This window comes from Lagopus muta (assembly GCF_023343835.1).
Source record: "Lagopus muta isolate bLagMut1 chromosome 29 unlocalized genomic scaffold, bLagMut1 primary SUPER_29_unloc_2, whole genome shotgun sequence".
NCBI lineage: Eukaryota > Metazoa > Chordata > Aves > Galliformes > Phasianidae > Lagopus > Lagopus muta.
In genome coordinates, this window is record NW_026040154.1 from 3,641 (window position 1) to 24,006 (window position 20,366).

Genomic DNA, 20,366 nt, shown 5'->3' on the forward strand with positions numbered 1-20,366 from the left:
GAGTGCTAGGGATATGGGGCAGTTTGGGGGTGGGGGGGGTCTATGGGGGGACAGTGGCGCCTGGGAGAGGTTATGGGGCACTCAGGGTCCTGGGGGCTGCAGAGGAGCTGTGGATGGAGGGGGGGGCATTGGGGGTCCAGCTGGGGCTGGGGGGGGTGCAGGGCTCTGGGCAGTGCTGGGGGCTGGGGGAGTTTAGAGGGGGTCTGGGGGGGGGCTTAGCAGGGGGCTACAACCCACTGGGGTGGCTTGGGGGGTCTGGGGGTGAGGTGGGGTCTGGGGGGGGGTTATTGGGGTGTGGAGCTGCAATGGGGCGGTGGGAGGTAGGGGGGCGGTGGGGCTCCTGGTCTGATGAACATTTGGGCACAGAGGGCTCCAGTGGGTGCTGGGGGGGGGGTTTGGGGCCACTGGGGGGGCTGTGGGGCAGTCTGAGGGCTGTGGGGGGGCTGTGGGGTGGGGGGGTGGTATTGGGGAGCAGTGGATGCGCTGCTTCTGATGGGGGGGCAGAACTGTGGGGGGGTATGGCAGAATTGTGGGGCTGGGGGGGCATCTGTGGGGCTGGGAGTCACCCCCTCACTCCCCCCCCCCACACCAGGTGCCCTGGATGACTTTGAGAAGGCCCGGCCCGGCCCCCCCGCCCCCCCCCCACCTCCCCACGTTCCTGGAGACCCCAACACCACTGAGAAGCCCCCTGGTGCCGCAGCGCAGGTGAACCTTTGTACATCGCATCCAGGGCTGCTGTGGGGGGGGGGGGGGGGCTGCGCAGACCCCTCCCCACAGCTCTGACCCCCCCCCCCCCTCGCCCCCCCCCCCCCCCCAAAAGGAGTCGCTGTTCGCCTCGCAGGAGCGCTTCTTCCAGGAGCTCTTTGATGGCGAATTGGCCTCGCAGGCGTCCGCTGAGTTTGAGCGCGCCATGAAGGAGCTGGCGGAGGAGGAGCCGCATCTGGTGGAGCAGTTCCAGAAGCTGTCGGAGGCGGCGGGGAGAGTGGGTCCGTGGGGGGGGGTCGGAGGGGTTGGGGGGGGCAGGATCCCTGGGATGGGGGCAGTCTGTCTATGGGGCACAGAGAGCTGGGGGGGGGGGGAGTCTCTCTATGGGGCACAGAGAGCTGGGGTGGGGGGTGGGAGTCTCTCTATGGGGCACAGAAAGCTGGGGGGGGAGTCTATGGGGCACAGAGTGCTGGGGGGGGGACTCTATGGGGCACAGAGAGCTGGTGGGGGTGGGAGTCTCTCTATGGGGCACAGAGAGCTGGGGGGGGGGGGAGTCTCTCTATGGCGCACAGAGAGCTGGGGGGGGGGAGTCTATGGGGCACAGAGAGCTGGGGGAAGGGGGGAGTCGCTCTATGGGGCACAGAGAGCTGGGGGGTGGGGGGTGGGAGTCTCTCTATGGGGCACAGAAAGCTGGGGGGGGAGTCTATGGGGCACAGAGTGCTGGGGGGGGGACTCTATGGGGCACAGAGAGCTGGGGGGGGTGGGAGTCTATGGGGCACAGAGAGCTGGGGGGGAGTCTCTCTATGGGGCACAGAGAGCTGGGGGGGGGGGAAGAGTCTCTCTATGGGGCACAGAGAGCTGGGGGGGTGAGTCTCTCTATGGGGCACAGAGAGCTGGGGAAGTCTGTCTATGGGGCACAGAGAGTTGGGGGGGAGTCTCTCTATGGGGCACAGAGAGCTGGGGGGGGTGGGAGTCTCTCTATGGGGCACAGAGAGCTGGGGGGGGGAGTCTCTATGGGGCACAGAGAGCTGGGGGGGGGGGAGTCTATGGGGCACAGAGAGCTGGGGGGGAGAGTCTCTCTATGGGGCACAGAGAGCTGGGGGGGGGAGTCTGTCTATGGGGCACAGAGAGCTGGGGGAGGGGGGGAGTCTGTCTATGGGGCACAGAGAGCTGGGGGTGGGGGGTGGGAGTCTCTATGGGGCACAGAGAGTTGGGGGGGGGAGTCTCTCTATGGGGCACAGAGAGCTGAGGGGGGGGAGTCTCTCTATGGGGCACAGAGAGCTGGGGGGGGAGTCTATGGGGCACAGAGAGCTGAGGGGGGGTGGGAGTCTCTCTATGGGGCACAGAGAGCTGGGGGGGGGAGTCTGTCTATGGGGCACAGAGAGCTGGGGGAGGGGGGGAGTCTGTCTATGGGGCACAGAGAGCTGGGGGTGGGGGGTGGGAGTCTCTATGGGGCACAGAGAGTTGGGGGGGGGAGTCTCTCTATGGGGCACAGAGAGCTGAGGGGGGGAGTCTCTCTATGGGGCACAGAGAGCTGGGGGGGAGTCTATGGGGCACAGAGAGCTGAGGGGGGGTGGGAGTCTCTCTATGGGGCACAGAGAGCTGGGGGGGGGAGTCTGTCTATGGGGCACAGAGAGCTGGGGGGGGAGTCTCTCTATGGGGCACAGAGAGCTGAGGGGGGGAGTCTGTCTATGGGGCACAGAGAGCTGGGGGGGGGGAGTCTCTCTATGGGGCACAGAGAGCTGGGGGGGGGTGGGAGTCTCTATGGGGCACAGAGAGCTGGGGGGGGTGGGAGTCTCTCTATGGGGCACAGAGAGCTGGGGGGGGTGGGAGTCTATGGGGCACAGAGTGCTATGGGGGGAGTCTGTGGGGCACAGAGAGCTGGGGGGGGAGTCTGTCTATGGGGCACAGAGAGCTGAGGGGGGGAGTCTCTCTATGGGGCACAGAGAGCTGGGGGGGGAGTCTCTCTATGGGGCACAGAGAGCTGGGGCGCCCATGTGAGATCGGGATTGTCTGTATAGGAATGGGGTTTTGAATGGGGTTTAGGAACTTGCTATGGGGCTGGAAACCCCTCCCCAGTGGGGCTGGGAACCCCTATAGAGGGCTGGGGCACCCATGTGGGGCTGAGGAACCTCTGTGTAGGGCTGGAACTTCCTATAGGGCTGGTGACCATGAGGGCACAGAGAGCTCCAGTGGGTTCTGGGGGGGTTTTGGGGGGGGCTGTGGGGCACTGGGAGAAGTGGGGGGGCTGTGGGGGGGCTGTGGGGGGGGGTGGTCTTGGGGAGCAGCCAATGGGGCTGGGATCCTCCCCCAGTAGCACCAGGACCCCCCCCCCCCCCGTCCAGTTAGTTGGGATCGATCCATGGGGGTCGGTGCCCCCCACCATAGGGCTGGGAGCCCCCATGGAGAGCTGGGGCGCCCATGTGGGGCTGGGAGCCATTATAAGGCTGCTTCCTCCTCCCTTCACATCTTATGGGGCTGGGACCCCCCTGTAGGTCCAGGGCTTCTCCATGGGGACTCTGCTGAGGTTGGGGATCCCCATATGGGGCTGGGAATCCCCGTGTTGGCCTGGACCCCCCTGTGGGGTTGGGAGGCTCCGTCATGGGGGGGGGGGCTGAGCCACCCCATAAGGCCGTCCCCAATGGGGACAATGGGACGTGGGCCTGATGGGGAGTGGGGGGCTGTGGGGTGGGAGGGGGGGGGGGGGGTCGGAGTCCCACAGCCCTGTGGGGGAGTTGTGGGGTGGGATGAAAGGGTTGGGAGACCCACAGCCACAGGGGTATTATGGGATGGGAGGAGCAGGGCTGGTGGGGGTCCTGCAGTCCCTCAGGGGTTATGGGGGGGGAGGTGGGGGGAGGGAGGTGGGGGGAGATGGGGGGAGGGAGGTGGGGGGAGGTGGGGGGAGGTGGGGGGAGATGGGGGGAGGGAGGTGGGGGGGGGTGGGGGGAGATGGGGGGGGGGTGGGGGGAGATGGGGGGGAGGGAGGTGGGGGGGGGTGGGGGGAGATGGGGGGGAGGGAGGTGGGGGGGGGGGTGGGGGGAGATGGGGGGAGGGAGGTGGGGGGGGTGGGGGGAGATGGGGGGGAGGGAGGTGGGGGGGGTGGGGGGAGATGGGGGGGAGGGAGGTGGGGGGAGGTGGGGGGGGTGGGGGGAGATGGGGGGGAGGGAGGTGGGGGGAGGTGGGGGGGGGTGGGGGGAGATGGGGGGAGGGAGGTGGGGGGGGTGGGGGGAGATGGGGGGGAGGGAGGTGGGGGGGGAGGGAGGTGGGGGGGGTGGGGGGGGGAGGGAGGTGGGGGGGGGAGGGAGGTGGGGGGGGTGGGGGAGGTGGGGGGAGGGAGGTGGGGGGGGGAGGGAGGTGGGGGGGGGTGGGGGGAGATGGGGGGGGGGAGGGAGGTGGGGGGGGGGTGGGGGGGAGATGGGGGGGGGGAGGGAGGTGGGGGGGGGTGGGGGGAGGATGGGGGGGAGGGGAGGTGGGGGGGGGAGGGAGGTGGGGGGGGGTGGGGGGAGATGGGGGGGAGGGAGGTGGGGGGAAGGAAGTGGGGGGAGGTGGTGGGGGTGAGGGCGGTGGGGGGAGGTGGAGGGAGCTGGTGGGGGGGAGGTGGTGGGGGGGGAGGTGGTGGGGGGGAGGTGGGGGGAGGTGGGGGGAGATGGGGGGGAGGGAGGTGAGGGGGAGGTGGAGGGGAGGTGGGGGGGGGAAGTGGGGGGAGGTGGTGGGGGGGAGGGAGGTGGGGGGAGGTGGGGGGAGGGAGGTGGGGGGAGATGGGGGGGAGGGAGGTGGTGGGGGGGAGGTGGTAGGGGGGAGGTGGGGGTCCCGCAGCCCCTGCCCACCCCATCCCACCCCGCAGGCAGCGACGCTGCGTCCCAGCAGGAATTCACCTCGTGTCTGAAGGAGACGCTGAGCGGCCTGGCCCGGAACGCCACCGACCTGCAGGTGGGGATGGGGGTCCCCAGCCCTGGTGTCACCAACCTGGTGTCAGTAATGTCACCACGTCCCCACAGGGCCTGGGGACATGGATGGGGGGGCTGCCCCCAACTCCAGCTCCTGATGTCACCAACCCCCCATGTCCCCACATGGCTCAGTGACATGAAATGAAGGCTGTCCCCAACCCTGGTCCCTGGTGTCACTGATGTCACTGTGTCCCCACAGGGCCTGGGGACATGGATGGGGGGCTGTCCCCAATTCCAGCTCCTGATGTCACCAACCTCCCGTGTCCCCACACAGCTGGGTGATGTGGAATGAGGGCTGTCCCCAACCCTGGTTCCTGATGTCGCTGATGTCACTGTGTCCCCACAAGGCCTGGGAACATAGGCTGACAGCTGTCCCCAATTCCAGTTCCTGATGTCACCAACCCCCCGTGTCCCCACTCAGCTCGGTGTCATGGAATGAGGGCTGTCCCCAACCCTGGTCCCTGGTGTCACTGATGTCCCCAACCCCTGGTCCCCCCCATATCGCTGTGTCCCTGCAGGACCCTGGGGATGGATGGAGGGGTGTCACCAAGCTCTGCTGTCACCCGTGTCAGTCACCACGTCCCTGCATGGCCTGGTGGAACAAAGGGTGTCCCTGGTGTCACTGATGTCACTGTGTCCCCATAGAGCCTGGGGACATGGATAGGGGGCTGTCCCCAACTCCAGTTCCTGATGCCACCAACCTCCCATGTCCCCACATGGCTCAGTGACGTGGAATGAGGGCTGTCCCCAACCCTGGTCCCTGGTGTCACTGATGTCACTGTGTCCCCACAGGGCCTGGGGACATGGGCTGACAGCTGTCCCCAGCCCTGATGTCACCAATGTCACCACATCCCCACAGGACCTGGGGATACAGAGCGCTGCCCCCTGATCCCCGGTGTCCCCAACATCCCCACGTCCTCGCGCTGCTCAGGGACACCAACTGAGAGGCGCGTGTGTCCCCAATGTCCCCGCTGTCACCCGCAGGGCTCGGCAGCATCAGAGGAGGATCTGGCGAAGGCCATGGAAGGGCTGGGGCTGGAGGAGGGCAGCGGGGAGGGCGGCGTGCTGCCCGTGGTGCAGAGCGTGCTGCAGCACCTGCTGAGCCGTGATGTGCTCTACCCCTCGCTCAAGGAGATCACTGACAAGGTGAGGGGGGACAGTGGGGACAGCAGGGACAGCAGGGACAGTGGGGACAGTGGGGACAGCAGGGACAGTGGGGACAGTGGGGACAGCAGGGACAGTGGGGACAGCAGGGACAGGCTGCTCCTTGTCACTGTCACAGCACCCCAAGCGGCTGCAGCAGCACCAGGCAGTGCTGGGGCGCATGGCGGGGTGCTCCTGGTGGGAGCTGGGGGGCAAAGGCCCTGGGGATGGGGAAGGGGACAGATGGGAGGACTGGGGATGGCAGGGGCAGCTCCTTGTTGTCATTGTCACAGCACCCCGAGTGGCTGCAGCGGCACCAGGCAGTGCTGGGGCGCATGGTGGGGCGCTGCTGGTGGGGACCTGGGGGGTGAGGGTCCTGGGGATGGGGACAGCAGGGACACCTCCTTGTCACTGTCACAGCACCCTGAGCGCCTGCAGCAGGCAGCGCTGGGGCGCACGGTGGGGCACTGCGGGTGGGGAGCTGGGGGGCGAAGGCCCTGGGGATGGGGAAGGGGACAAATGGGAGCTGCTTGTTGTCACTGTCACAGCACCCCGAGTGGTTGCAGTGGCACCAGGCAGCGCTGGGGCACACAGTGGGGTGCTCCTGGTGGGGGGCTGGGGGGTGAGGGTCCTGGGGATGGGGACAGATGGGAGGACTGGGGACAGCGGGGGCAGTGGGGACACCTCCCACCTCCTTGTTGTCATTGTCACAGCACCCTGAGTGGCTGCAGCGGCACTGGGCAGTGCTGGGGCGCACAGTGGGGTGCTGCTGGTGGGAGGCTGGGGGGCGAAGGCCCTGGTGATGGGGACAGCAGGGCCACCTGCTTGTTGTCACTGTCACAGCACCCTGAGTGCCTGCACCAGGCAGCACTGGGGTGCATGGTGGGGCACTGCTGGTCGGGAGCTGGGGGGCGAAGGCCCTGGGGATGGGGAAGGGGACAGATGGGAGGACTGGGGACGGCAGGGGCAGCTCCTTGTTGTCATTGTCACAGCACCCCGAGTGGCTGCAGCGGCACCAGGCAGCACTGGGGGCGCACGGTGGGGCGCTGCTGGTGGGAGCTGGGGGGCGAGGGTCCTGGGGATGGGGACAGCAGGGACACCTCCTTGTTGTCACTGTCACAGCACCCTGAGCGGTGCTGCTGGGGCACTGGGGTGCATGGCAGGGTGCTGCTGGTGGGAGCTGGGGGGTGGGGGCCCTGGGGATGGGGGCAGATGGGAGGACTGGGGACAGCGGGGGGCAGCAGGGACAACTCCTTGTTGTCATTGTCACAGCACCTCAAGTGGCTGCAGCGGCACTGGGCAGTGCTGGGGTGCATGGTGGGGTGCTGCTGGTGGGGAGCTGGGCAGCGAAGGCCCTGGGGATGGGGACAGCAGGGACACCTCCTTGTCACTGTCACAGCACCCTGAGCAGTGCTGCTGGGGCACTGGGGCATATGGTGGGGTGCTGTGGGTGGGAGCTGGGGAGTGAGAGCCCTGGGGATGGGGAAGGGGACAAATGGGAGGACTGGGGACAGTGGGTGCAGATCCTTGTCACTGTCACAGCACCCCGAGTGGCTGCAGCGGCACTGGGCAGTGCTGGGGCGCATGGTGGGATGCTGCTGGTGGGGAACTGGGGGGGTGAGGGTCCTGGGGATGGGGACAGCAGGGACACCTCCTAGCTGTCACTGTCACAGCACCCTGAGTGGTTGCAGCAACACCAGGCAGTGCTGGGGTGCACACTGGGGCGCTGCTGGTGGGGGTCTGGGGGGTGAGGGCCCTGGGGATGGGGAAGGGGACAAATGGGAGCTGCTTGTTGTCACTGTCACAGTACCCCGAGTGGCTGCAGCGGCACCGGGCGGCGCTGCCGGAGGAGCAGTACGAGCGTTACCGGGCGCAGCACGGCGTCATGAGCCGCATCTGCCAGCAGCTGGAGGCCGAGCGACCCGAGGACAGCGAGGGGGACAGGAGGGCGCGCTTCGAGGCCGTGCTGGAGCTGATGCAGCAGGTGGGGGACGTGGGGACGCGGTGGGGGGACGCGGGGCTGGCGGCGGGTGCTGATGGGGCGCTGCTCTCCTCCAGCTGCAGGAGCTGGGGCACCCGCCCAAGGAGCTGGCTGGCGAGGCGGTGAGTGTCCCCCAGTGTCCCCAGCTGTCCCCAGAGGTCTTTTCCATGTTGTCCCCGGCTCTCGACCATCTCCAGTTGTCCCCAGCAGTCCCTACTTGTCCCTACAGGTCCCTCCAACTGTCCCCATGTGTCCCCCAGCTCTCAGCCATCCCAGCTGTCCCCTGCTGTCCCCCAGTTGCCCCCAACCCAACCCCATGAGTTCCCGGTTGTCCTTCAACCAACCATTCCCAGTTGTCCCCAACTGTCCCCAGTGGTTCCCGACTGTCTCCAATTGTCCCCTGCAGTTCCTGACTGTCCCCAGTTGTCCCCCAAATGTCTCTCATTGTCCCCAGTTTGCATTCCGTTGTCCTCAGCTGTCCCTAATTGCCCTCCACCATCCCCAACTGTCCCCAATAATTGTCCCTAGTTGTCCCCCACTGTCCCTCACTGCCTCCTTCTCCATCCAACCCCAGTTGTCCCCCACTGTCCCTCACTGCCTCCATCTCCATCCAACCCCAGTTGTCCCCCACTGTCCCTCACTGCCTCCATCTCCATCCAACCCCAGTTGTCCCCAGCTGTCCCTCACTGCCTCCATCTCCATCCAACCCCAGTTGTCCCCAACTGTCCCTCACTGCCTCCATCTCCATCCAACCCCAGTTGTCCCCAATTGTCCCTCACTGCCTCCATCCCCATCCACCCCCAGTTGTCCCCCACTGTCCCTCATTGCCTCCATCCCCATCCAACCCCAGTTGTCCCCCACTGTCCCTCACTGCCTCCATCCCCATCCAACCCCAGTTGTCCCCAACTGTCCCTCATTGCCTCCATCCCCATCCAACCCCAGTTGTCCCCAGTTGTCCCTCATTGCCTCCATCTCCATCCAACCCCAGTTGTCCCCAACTGTCCCTCATTGCCTCCATCTCCCTCCAACCCCAGTTGTCCCCAACTGTCCCTCATTGCCTCCATCTCCCTCCAACCCCAGTTGTCCCCAACTGTCCCTCACTGCCTCCATCCCCATCCAACCCCAGTTGTCCTCAGTTGTCCCTCAGCGCCTCCATCTTCCATCCAACCCCATTTGTCCCCAACTGTCCCTCATTGCCTCCATCTCCCTCCAACCCCAGTTGTCCCCAACTGTCCCTCATTGCCTCCATCTCCATCCAACCCCATTTGTCCCCAACTGTCCCTCATCGCCTCCATCCCCATCCAACCCCAGTTGTCCTCAGTTGTCCCTCAGCGCCTCCATCTTCCATCCAACCCCATTTGTCCCCAACTGTCCCTCACTGCCTCCATCTCCATCCAACCCCAGTTGTCCCCAGCTGTCCCTCATTGCCTCCATCTCCAACCCCAGTTGTCCCCCGCTGTCCCTTCCCTTTCCCTGAAGGTCTGGGCACCCTATGGGGACGGTGTCCCTTGGGGACGTCCCACCTCTTGGGTGCTGAGCTGTCCCCATTCTCTTCCATCCCCGCTGTCCCCTGCAGCCCCCTGGCTTCAACCTGGACCTGGAGGGGCTGACTCTGCCCGAGGCCACCGGCGAGCAGTGCCTGGTGATGTGACAGCGACGTCCCCTCCCCGCTGCTGAGCGTTGAGGCCAGCCCCCCGGCTCGTTAATTAGGGTCATTAACGCCCGATGTGAGGATGATGAGGACGAAGGAGAGGCGCGCGGCTGCGTGGGACGCGGAGCGGCGCTGGGTGCGGCGCTGGGTGCGGTGTCCCCGATGTCCCCCGATGTCCCCGTGGGGATGGGACGTCACTTAGAGGGCAGGAGGAGTCGGGTGCCGGGCTGGGGGGGACGTTGCTGTTCCCAACCCCACAGCGCTGTCCCCATGCGTGGGGACGAACCGCAGGCGGTGAGCGGCCGCCACGGCCCCAATAAAGGTGACGGCAATCGCGGCAGGGCCGCATGGCGGAGCTCCTGGGACCCTGCAGTCACACGGGGGGACCCTACAGCGACATCGGGGGGGACGCGACCCTACAATAACACAACAAGGGTCGTGGGGTGACCCTACATCACATAAGGGGGGCCGTGACCCTACAGTGACACAATGGGGGTCACACAATACAATATGTGGGTCATACGATGCGATAACACGGGGTGACCCCACAATAACATGGCAGGGGGACACGTGACCCTACAGTGACACGGGGTGACCCTACAAGAACATGGGATGATGTTGTGATAATGGGGGAGGTCATGGGGTGACCCTATAATAACATAAGGGAGGACAGGGCTCTACAGTAACACAAGGGTCATGGGGTGACCCTACAATGATGCAGGTGGGGAATGTGACCCTACAAAACCATGGGGTGACCCTACAATAACACGGTAGGGGGACACATGACCCTACAGTGACACGGGGTGACCCTACAATAACATGGGATGATGTTATGATAGTGGGGGAGGTCATGGGGTCACCCTAATATAACATAGGGGAGGACAGGACTCTACAGTAACACAAGGGTCATGGGGTGACCCTACAATAACACATGGAGGGGGGCTCTACACTAACATGGGGTGACCCTACAATAACACCATGGGGAGCCGATGTGACCCTACAACGGCACTGGGTGATCCTACAGGAATGTGGGATGGTCTTGTGATCATGGGGGAGGTTATGGGGTGACCCTACAATGACATAAGGAGGCCCATGGGGCGGCCCTGTGATAACACAGGTGGTGGATGTGACCCTACAAGAACATGGGATGATCTTATGATAATGGGGGAGGCCATGGGGTGACCCTACAGTGACAGATGGGGGGACGTGATCCTACAGTAACACAGCAAGGGTCATGGGGTGACCCTATAATAACATAAGGGAGGACAGGGCTCTACAGTAACACAAAGGTCATGGGGTGACCCTACAATAACACGGGAGGAGGGCTTTATGATTCTATGACCCTACAGTAACACCATGGGGAGCCGATGTGACCCTACAATGGCGCAGGGTGATCCTACAGGAATGTGGGATGGTCTTGTGATCATGGGGGAGGTTATGGGGTGACCCTACAATAACACATGGAGGGCCAGGGGTGACCCTACAGTAATGCAATGAGGGTCATGGGATGACCCTACAATGATGCAGGTGGGGAATGTGACCCTACAAAACCATGGGGTGACCCTACAATAACACGGTAGGGGGACACATGACCCTACAGTGACACAGGGTGACCCTACAAGAACATGGGATGATGTTATGATAGTGGGGGAGGTCATGGGGTCACCCTAATATAACATAGGGGAGGACAGAACTCTACAGTAACACAAAGGTTATGGGGTGGCCCTACAATTACATGGGAGGGGGGCTCTACACTAACATGGGGTGACCCTACAGTAACACCATGGGGAGCAGACGTGACCCTACAATGGCACAGGGTGATCCTACAGGAACGTGGGATGGTCTTGTGATCATGGGGGAGGTTGTGGGGTGACCCTACAATGACATAAGGAGGCCCATGGGGTGGCCCTGTGATAACACAAGTGGTGGATGTGACCCTACAAGAACAAGGGATGATGTTATGATAATGGGGGAGGCCATGGGGTGACCCTACAGTGATGCAGGTGGGGAATGTGACCCTACAAAACCATGGGGTGACCCTACAATAACACGGTAGGGGGACACGTGACCCTACAGTGACACAGGGTGACCCTACAATAACATGGGATGATGTTATGATAGTGGGGGAGGTCATGGGGTGACCCTATAATAACATAAGGGAGGACAGGGCTCTACAGTAACACAAAGGTTGTGGGGTGACCCTACAATAACACATGGAGGGGGGCTCTACACTAACATGGGGTGACCCTACAATAACACCATGGGGAGCAGACGTGACCCTACAACGGCGCAGGGTGATCCTACAGGAATGTGGGATGGTCTTGTGATCATGGGGGAGGTTGTGGGGTGACCCTACAATGACATAAGGAGGCCCATGGGGCGGCCCTGTGATAACACAAGTGGTGGATGTGACCCTACAAGAACATGGGATGATCTTATGATAATGGGGGAGGCCATGGGGTGACCCTACAGTGACAGATGGGGGGACGTGATCCTACAGTAACACAGCAAGGGTTGTGGGGTGACCCTATAATAACATAAGGGAGGACAGGGCTCTACAGTAACACAAAGGTCATGGGGTGACCCTACAATGATGCAGGTGGGGAATGTGACCCTACAAAACTGTGGGGTGACCCTACAATAGCACAGTGGGGGGACACGTGACCCTACAAGAACATGGGATGATGTTATGATAGTGGGGGAGGTAATGGGGTGACCCTAATATAACATAGGGGAGGACAGGGCTCTACAGTAACACAAGGGTCATGGGGTGACCCTACAATAATGCCATGGGGAGCTGGTGTGACCCTACAACGGCACTGGGTGGTCATAGAGGAACGTGGGATGGTCTTGTGATCATGGGGAAGGCCATGGGGTGACCCTACAGTGACAGAAGGGGGGACGTGATCCTACAGTAACACAACAGGGGTCATGGGGTGACCCTATAATAACATAAGGGAGGACAGGGCTCTACAGTAACACAAGGGTCATGGGGTGACCCTACAATGATGCAGGTGGGGAATGTGACCCTACAAAACCATGGGGTGACCCTACAATAACACGGTAGGGGGACACATGACCCTACAGTGACACGGGGTGACCCTACAATAACATGGGATGATGTTATGATAGTGGGGGAGGTCATGGGGTCACCCTAATATAACATAGGGGAGGACAGGACTCTACAGTAACACAAGGGTCATGGGGTGACCCTACAATAACACATGGAGGGGGGCTCTACACTAACATGGGGTGACCCTACAATAACACCATGGGGAGCCGATGTGACCCTACAACGGCACTGGGTGATCCTACAGGAATGTGGGATGGTCTTGTGATCATGGGGGAGGTTATGGGGTGACCCTACAATGACATAAGGAGGCCCATGGGGCGGCCCTGTGATAACACAGGTGGTGGATGTGACCCTACAAGAACATGGGATGATCTTATGATAATGGGGGAGGCCATGGGGTGACCCTACAGTGACAGATGGGGGGACGTGATCCTACAGTAACACAGCAAGGGTCATGGGGTGACCCTATAATAACATAAGGGAGGACAGGGCTCTACAGTAACACAAAGGTCATGGGGTGACCCTACAATAACACGGGAGGAGGGCTTTATGATTCTATGACCCTACAGTAACACCATGGGGAGCCGATGTGACCCTACAATGGCGCAGGGTGATCCTACAGGAATGTGGGATGGTCTTGTGATCATGGGGGAGGTTATGGGGTGACCCTACAATAACACATGGAGGGCCAGGGGTGACCCTACAGTAATGCAATGAGGGTCATGGGATGACCCTACAATGATGCAGGTGGGGAATGTGACCCTACAAAACCATGGGGTGACCCTACAATAACACGGTAGGGGGACACATGACCCTACAGTGACACAGGGTGACCCTACAAGAACATGGGATGATGTTATGATAGTGGGGGAGGTCATGGGGTCACCCTAATATAACATAGGGGAGGACAGAACTCTACAGTAACACAAAGGTTATGGGGTGGCCCTACAATTACATGGGAGGGGGGCTCTACACTAACATGGGGTGACCCTACAGTAACACCATGGGGAGCAGACGTGACCCTACAATGGCACAGGGTGATCCTACAGGAACGTGGGATGGTCTTGTGATCATGGGGGAGGTTGTGGGGTGACCCTACAATGACATAAGGAGGCCCATGGGGTGGCCCTGTGATAACACAAGTGGTGGATGTGACCCTACAAGAACAAGGGATGATGTTATGATAATGGGGGAGGCCATGGGGTGACCCTACAGTGATGCAGGTGGGGAATGTGACCCTACAAAACCATGGGGTGACCCTACAATAACACGGTAGGGGGACACGTGACCCTACAGTGACACAGGGTGACCCTACAATAACATGGGATGATGTTATGATAGTGGGGGAGGTCATGGGGTGACCCTATAATAACATAAGGGAGGACAGGGCTCTACAGTAACACAAAGGTTGTGGGGTGACCCTACAATAACACATGGAGGGGGGCTCTACACTAACATGGGGTGACCCTACAATAACACCATGGGGAGCAGACGTGACCCTACAACGGCGCAGGGTGATCCTACAGGAATGTGGGATGGTCTTGTGATCATGGGGGAGGTTGTGGGGTGACCCTACAATGACATAAGGAGGCCCATGGGGCGGCCCTGTGATAACACAAGTGGTGGATGTGACCCTACAAGAACATGGGATGATCTTATGATAATGGGGGAGGCCATGGGGTGACCCTACAGTGACAGATGGGGGGACGTGATCCTACAGTAACACAGCAAGGGTTGTGGGGTGACCCTATAATAACATAAGGGAGGACAGGGCTCTACAGTAACACAAAGGTCATGGGGTGACCCTACAATGATGCAGGTGGGGAATGTGACCCTACAAAACTGTGGGGTGACCCTACAATAGCACAGTGGGGGGACACGTGACCCTACAAGAACATGGGATGATGTTATGATAGTGGGGGAGGTAATGGGGTGACCCTAATATAACATAGGGGAGGACAGGGCTCTACAGTAACACAAGGGTCATGGGGTGACCCTACAATAATGCCATGGGGAGCTGGTGTGACCCTACAACGGCACTGGGTGGTCATAGAGGAACGTGGGATGGTCTTGTGATCATGGGGAAGGCCATGGGGTGACCCTACAGTGACAGAAGGGGGGACGTGATCCTACAGTAACACAACAGGGGTCATGGGGTGACCCTATAATAACATAAGGGAGGACAGGGCTCTACAGTAACACAAGGGTCATGGGGTGACCCTACAATGATGCAGGTGGGGAATGTGACCCTACAAAACCATGGGGTGACCCTACAATAACACGGTAGGGGGACACATGACCCTACAGTGACACGGGGTGACCCTACAATAACATGGGATGATGTTATGATAGTGGGGGAGGTCATGGGGTCACCCTAATATAACATAGGGGAGGACAGGACTCTACAGTAACACAAGGGTCATGGGGTGACCCTACAATAACACATGGAGGGGGGCTCTACACTAACATGGGGTGACCCTACAATAACACCATGGGGAGCCGATGTGACCCTACAACGGCACTGGGTGATCCTACAGGAATGTGGGATGGTCTTGTGATCATGGGGGAGGTTATGGGGTGACCCTACAATGACATAAGGAGGCCCATGGGGCGGCCCTGTGATAACACAGGTGGTGGATGTGACCCTACAAGAACATGGGATGATCTTATGATAATGGGGGAGGCCATGGGGTGACCCTACAGTGACAGATGGGGGGACGTGATCCTACAGTAACACAGCAAGGGTCATGGGGTGACCCTATAATAACATAAGGGAGGACAGGGCTCTACAGTAACACAAAGGTCATGGGGTGACCCTACAATAACACGGGAGGAGGGCTTTATGATTCTATGACCCTACAGTAACACCATGGGGAGCCGATGTGACCCTACAATGGCGCAGGGTGATCCTACAGGAATGTGGGATGGTCTTGTGATCATGGGGGAGGTTATGGGGTGACCCTACAATAACACATGGAGGGCCAGGGGTGACCCTACAGTAATGCAATGAGGGTCATGGGATGACCCTACAATGATGCAGGTGGGGAATGTGACCCTACAAAACCATGGGGTGACCCTACAATAACACGGTAGGGGGACACATGACCCTACAGTGACACAGGGTGACCCTACAAGAACATGGGATGATGTTATGATAGTGGGGGAGGTCATGGGGTCACCCTAATATAACATAGGGGAGGACAGAACTCTACAGTAACACAAAGGTTATGGGGTGGCCCTACAATTACATGGGAGGGGGGCTCTACACTAACATGGGGTGACCCTACAGTAACACCATGGGGAGCAGACGTGACCCTACAATGGCACAGGGTGATCCTACAGGAACGTGGGATGGTCTTGTGATCATGGGGGAGGTTGTGGGGTGACCCTACAATGACATAAGGAGGCCCATGGGGTGGCCCTGTGATAACACAAGTGGTGGATGTGACCCTACAAGAACAAGGGATGATGTTATGATAATGGGGGAGGCCATGGGGTGACCCTACAGTGATGCAGGTGGGGAATGTGACCCTACAAAACCATGGGGTGACCCTACAATAACACGGTAGGGGGACACGTGACCCTACAGTGACACAGGGTGACCCTACAATAACATGGGATGATGTTATGATAGTGGGGGAGGTCATGGGGTGACCCTATAATAACATAAGGGAGGACAGGGCTCTACAGTAACACAAAGGTTGTGGGGTGACCCTACAATAACACATGGAGGGGGGCTCTACACTAACATGGGGTGACCCTACAATAACACCATGGGGAGCAGACGTGACCCTACAACGGCGCAGGGTGATCCTACAGGAATGTGGGATGGTCTTGTGATCATGGGGGAGGTTGTGGGGTGACCCTACAATGACATAAGGAGGCCCATGGGGCGGCCCTGTGATAACACAAGTGGTGGATGTGACCCTACAAGAACATGGGATGATCTTATGATAATGGGGGAGGCCATGGGGTGACCCTACAGTGACAGATGGGGGGACGTGATCCTACAGTAACACAGCAAGGGTTGTGGGGTGACCCTATAATAACATAAGGGAGGACAGGGCTCTACAGTAACACAAAGGTCATGGGGTGACCCTACAATGATGCAGGTGGGGAATGTGACCCTACAAAACTGTGGGGTGACCCTACAATAGCACAGTGGGGGGACACGTGACCCTACAAGAACATGGGATGATGTTATGATAGTGGGGGAGGTAATGGGGTGACCCTAATATAACATAGGGGAGGACAGGGCTCTACAGTAACACAAGGGTCATGGGGTGACCCTACAATAATGCCATGGGGAGCTGGTGTGACCCTACAACGGCACTGGGTGGTCATAGAGGAACGTGGGATGGTCTTGTGATCATGGGGAAGGCCATGGGGTGACCCTACAGTGACAGAAGGGGGGACGTGATCCTACAGTAACACAACAGGGGTCATGGGGTGACCCTATAATAACATAAGGGAGGACAGGGCTCTACAGTAACACAAGGGTCATGGGGTGACCCTACAATGATGCAGGTGGGGAATGTGACCCTACAAAACCATGGGGTGACCCTACAATAACACGGTAGGGGGACACATGACCCTATAGTGACACAGGGTGACCCTACAAGAACATGGGATGATGTTATGATAGTGGGGGAGGTCATGGGGTCACCCTAATATAACATAGGGGAGGACAGAACTCTACAGTAACACAAGGGTCATGGGGTGACCCTACAATTACAAATGGAGGGGGGCTCTACACTAACATGGGGTGACCCTACAGTAACACCATGGGGAGCAGACGTGACCCTACAACGGCACTGGGTGATCCTACAGGAATGTGGGATGGTCTTGTGATCATGGGGGAGGTTGTGGGGTGACCCTACAATGACATAAGGAGGCCCAAGGGGTGGCCCTGTGATAACACAAGTGGTGGATGTGACCCTACAAGAACATGGGATGATCTTGTGATCATGGGGGAGGCCATGGGGTGACCCTACAGTGATGCAGGTGGGGAATGTGACCCTACAGAACTGTGGGGTGACCCTACAATAACATGGTAGGGGGACACGTGACCCTACAGTGACACGGGGTGACCCTACAATAACATGGGATGATGTTATGATAGTGGGGGAGGTCATGGGGTGACCCTACAATAACACATGGAGGGCCAGGGGTGACCCTACAGTAACGCAATGAGGGTCATGGGATGACCCTACAATGATGCAGGTGGGGAATGTGACCCTACAAAACCGTGGGGTGACCCTACAGTGACACGGTAGGGGGACACGTGACCCTACAATGACACGGGGTGACCCTACAAGAACATGGGATGATGTTATGATAATGGGGGAGGTCATGGGATGACCCTACAATAACACAAGGAGGGACAGGGAGTGACCCTACAGTAACAAGGAGACCTGTGGGGCGGCCCTATGGTAACACAGTTGGTGGATGTGACCCTACAGTAACACAGCAGGGGAGTGGGACCCTACAGTAACATGGGGTGACCCTATAATGACATGAGGTGACCCTACAAAAACATGGGGGACCCTACAATGACACAGGTGGGGATTGAGACCTTACAATAACATGGGGTGACCCTATAATGACATGAGGTGACCCTACAATAACACAGGTGGGGATTACGACCCTACAGTAACACAGCAAGGGAATGGGACCCTACAATGACATGGGGTGACCCTATAATGACATGGGGTGACCCTGCAATAACACAAGCAGGGGAACGGGACCCTACAGTAACACAAGTGGGGATTGAGACCCTACAAAAACATGGGGGACCCTACAATAACACAGGTGGGGAATATGACCCTACAGTAACACAGCAGGGGAGTGGGACCCTACAATAACATGGGGCGACCCTACAATAACATGGGGGACCCTACAGTAACACAGGTGGGGATTATGACCCTACAGTAACACAGCAAATGAATGGGACCCTACAATAACATGGGGTGACCCTATAATGACATGGGGTGACCCTGCAATAACACAAGCAGGGGAACGGGACCCTACAATAGCACAGGTGGGGATTGAGACCCTACAATAACGTGGGGGACCCTACAGTAACACAGGTGGGGATTGAGACCCTACAATAACGTGGGGGACCCTACAGTAACACAAGTGGGGATTGAGACCCTACAGTAACATGGGGGACCCTACAGTAACACAGGTGGGGATTGAGACCCTACAATAACATGGGGGACCCTACAGTAACACAGGTAGGAAATATGACCCTACAGTAGCACAGCAAGGGAACGGGACCCTGCAATGACACAGGTGGGGATTGAGACCCTACAATAACATGGGGGACCCTACAATAACACAGGTGGGGATTGAGACCCTACAAAAACATGGGGGACCCTACAATGACACAGGTAGGGAATATGACCCTACAGTAACACAGCAAGGGAATGGGACCCTACAATGACATGGGGTGACCCTATAATGACATGGGGTGACCCTGCAATAACACAAGCAGGGGAACGGGACCCTACAGTAACACAGGTGGGGGTTGAGGCCCTACAATAACGTGGGGGACCCCACAAAAACATGGGGGACCCTACAGTAACACAGGTGGGGATTGAGACCCTACAATAACATGGGGGACCCTACAATAACACAGGTGGGGATTGAGACCCTACAATAACATGGAGGACCCTACAATAACAAATGTGGGGATTGAGACCCTACAATAACATGGGGGACCCTACAATAACACAGGTGGGGGTTGAGACCCTACAATAACATGGGGGACCCTACAATAACACAGGTGGGGATTGAGACCCTACAATAACGTGGGGGACCCTACAATAACACAGGTGGGGGTTGAGACCCTACAATAACATGGGGGACCCTACAATAACACAGGTGGGGAATATGACCCTACAGTAACACAGCAAGGGAATGGGACCCTACAATAACATGGGGTGACCCTACAATAACATGGGGGACCCTACAATAACACAGGTGGGGATTATGACCCTACAGGAACACAGCAGGGGAATGGGACCCTACAATGACATGGGGTGACCCTATAATGACATGGGGTGACCCTGCAATAACACAAGCAGGGGAACGGGACCCTACAGTAACACAAGTGGGGATTGAGACCCTACAAAAACATGGGGGACCCTACAATAACACAGGTGGGGAATATGACCCTACAGTAACACAGCAAGGGAATGGGACCCTACAATGACATGGGGTGACCCTATAATGACATGGGGTGACCCTGCAATAACACAAGCAGGGGAACGGGACCCTACAGTAACACAAGTGGGGATTGAGACCCTACAAAAACATGGGGGACCCTACAATGACACAGGTAGGGAATATGACCCTACAGTAACACAGCAAGGGAATGGGACCCTACAATGACATGGGGTGACCCTATAATGACATGGGGTGACCCTGCAATAACACAAGCAGGGGAACGGGACCCTACAGTAACACAAGTGGGGATTGAGACCCTACAAAAACATGGGGGACCCTACAGTAACACAGGTGGGGAATATGACCCTACAGTAACACAAGTGAGGATTGAGACCCTACAAAAACATGGGGGACCCTACAGTAACACAGCAAGGGAATGGGACCCTACAATAACATGGGGCGACCCTACAATAACATGGGGGACCCTACAATAACACAGGTGGGGATTATGACCCTACAGGAACACAGCAGGGGAATGGGACCCTACAATGACATGGGGTGACCCTACAATGACACAAGCAGGGGAACGGGACCCTACAATAACATGGGGGACCCTACAATAGCACAGGTGGGTATTGAGACCCTACAATAACGTGGGGCGACCCTACAAAAACATGGGGGGAGGGGGAAGCAGGA

At 59.2% G+C, this 20,366-nt stretch overlaps 1 protein-coding gene across 1 annotated transcript; it reads left to right on the top strand.

Annotated features, from left to right (window-relative positions):
• Positions 1–592: 592 nt before the first annotated feature.
• Positions 593–20,264, top strand: PEX19 (peroxisomal biogenesis factor 19; the record flags this gene model as incomplete). Its single annotated transcript, XM_048932627.1, has 7 exons — positions 593–705; positions 821–986; positions 4,550–4,635; positions 5,637–5,798; positions 7,603–7,779; positions 7,854–7,898; positions 9,353–20,264. Coding segments are annotated over 7 exons (824 nt in total), but the record flags the coding sequence as incomplete, so codon positions are not given.
• Between the last annotated feature and the right edge of the window lie 102 nt (positions 20,265–20,366).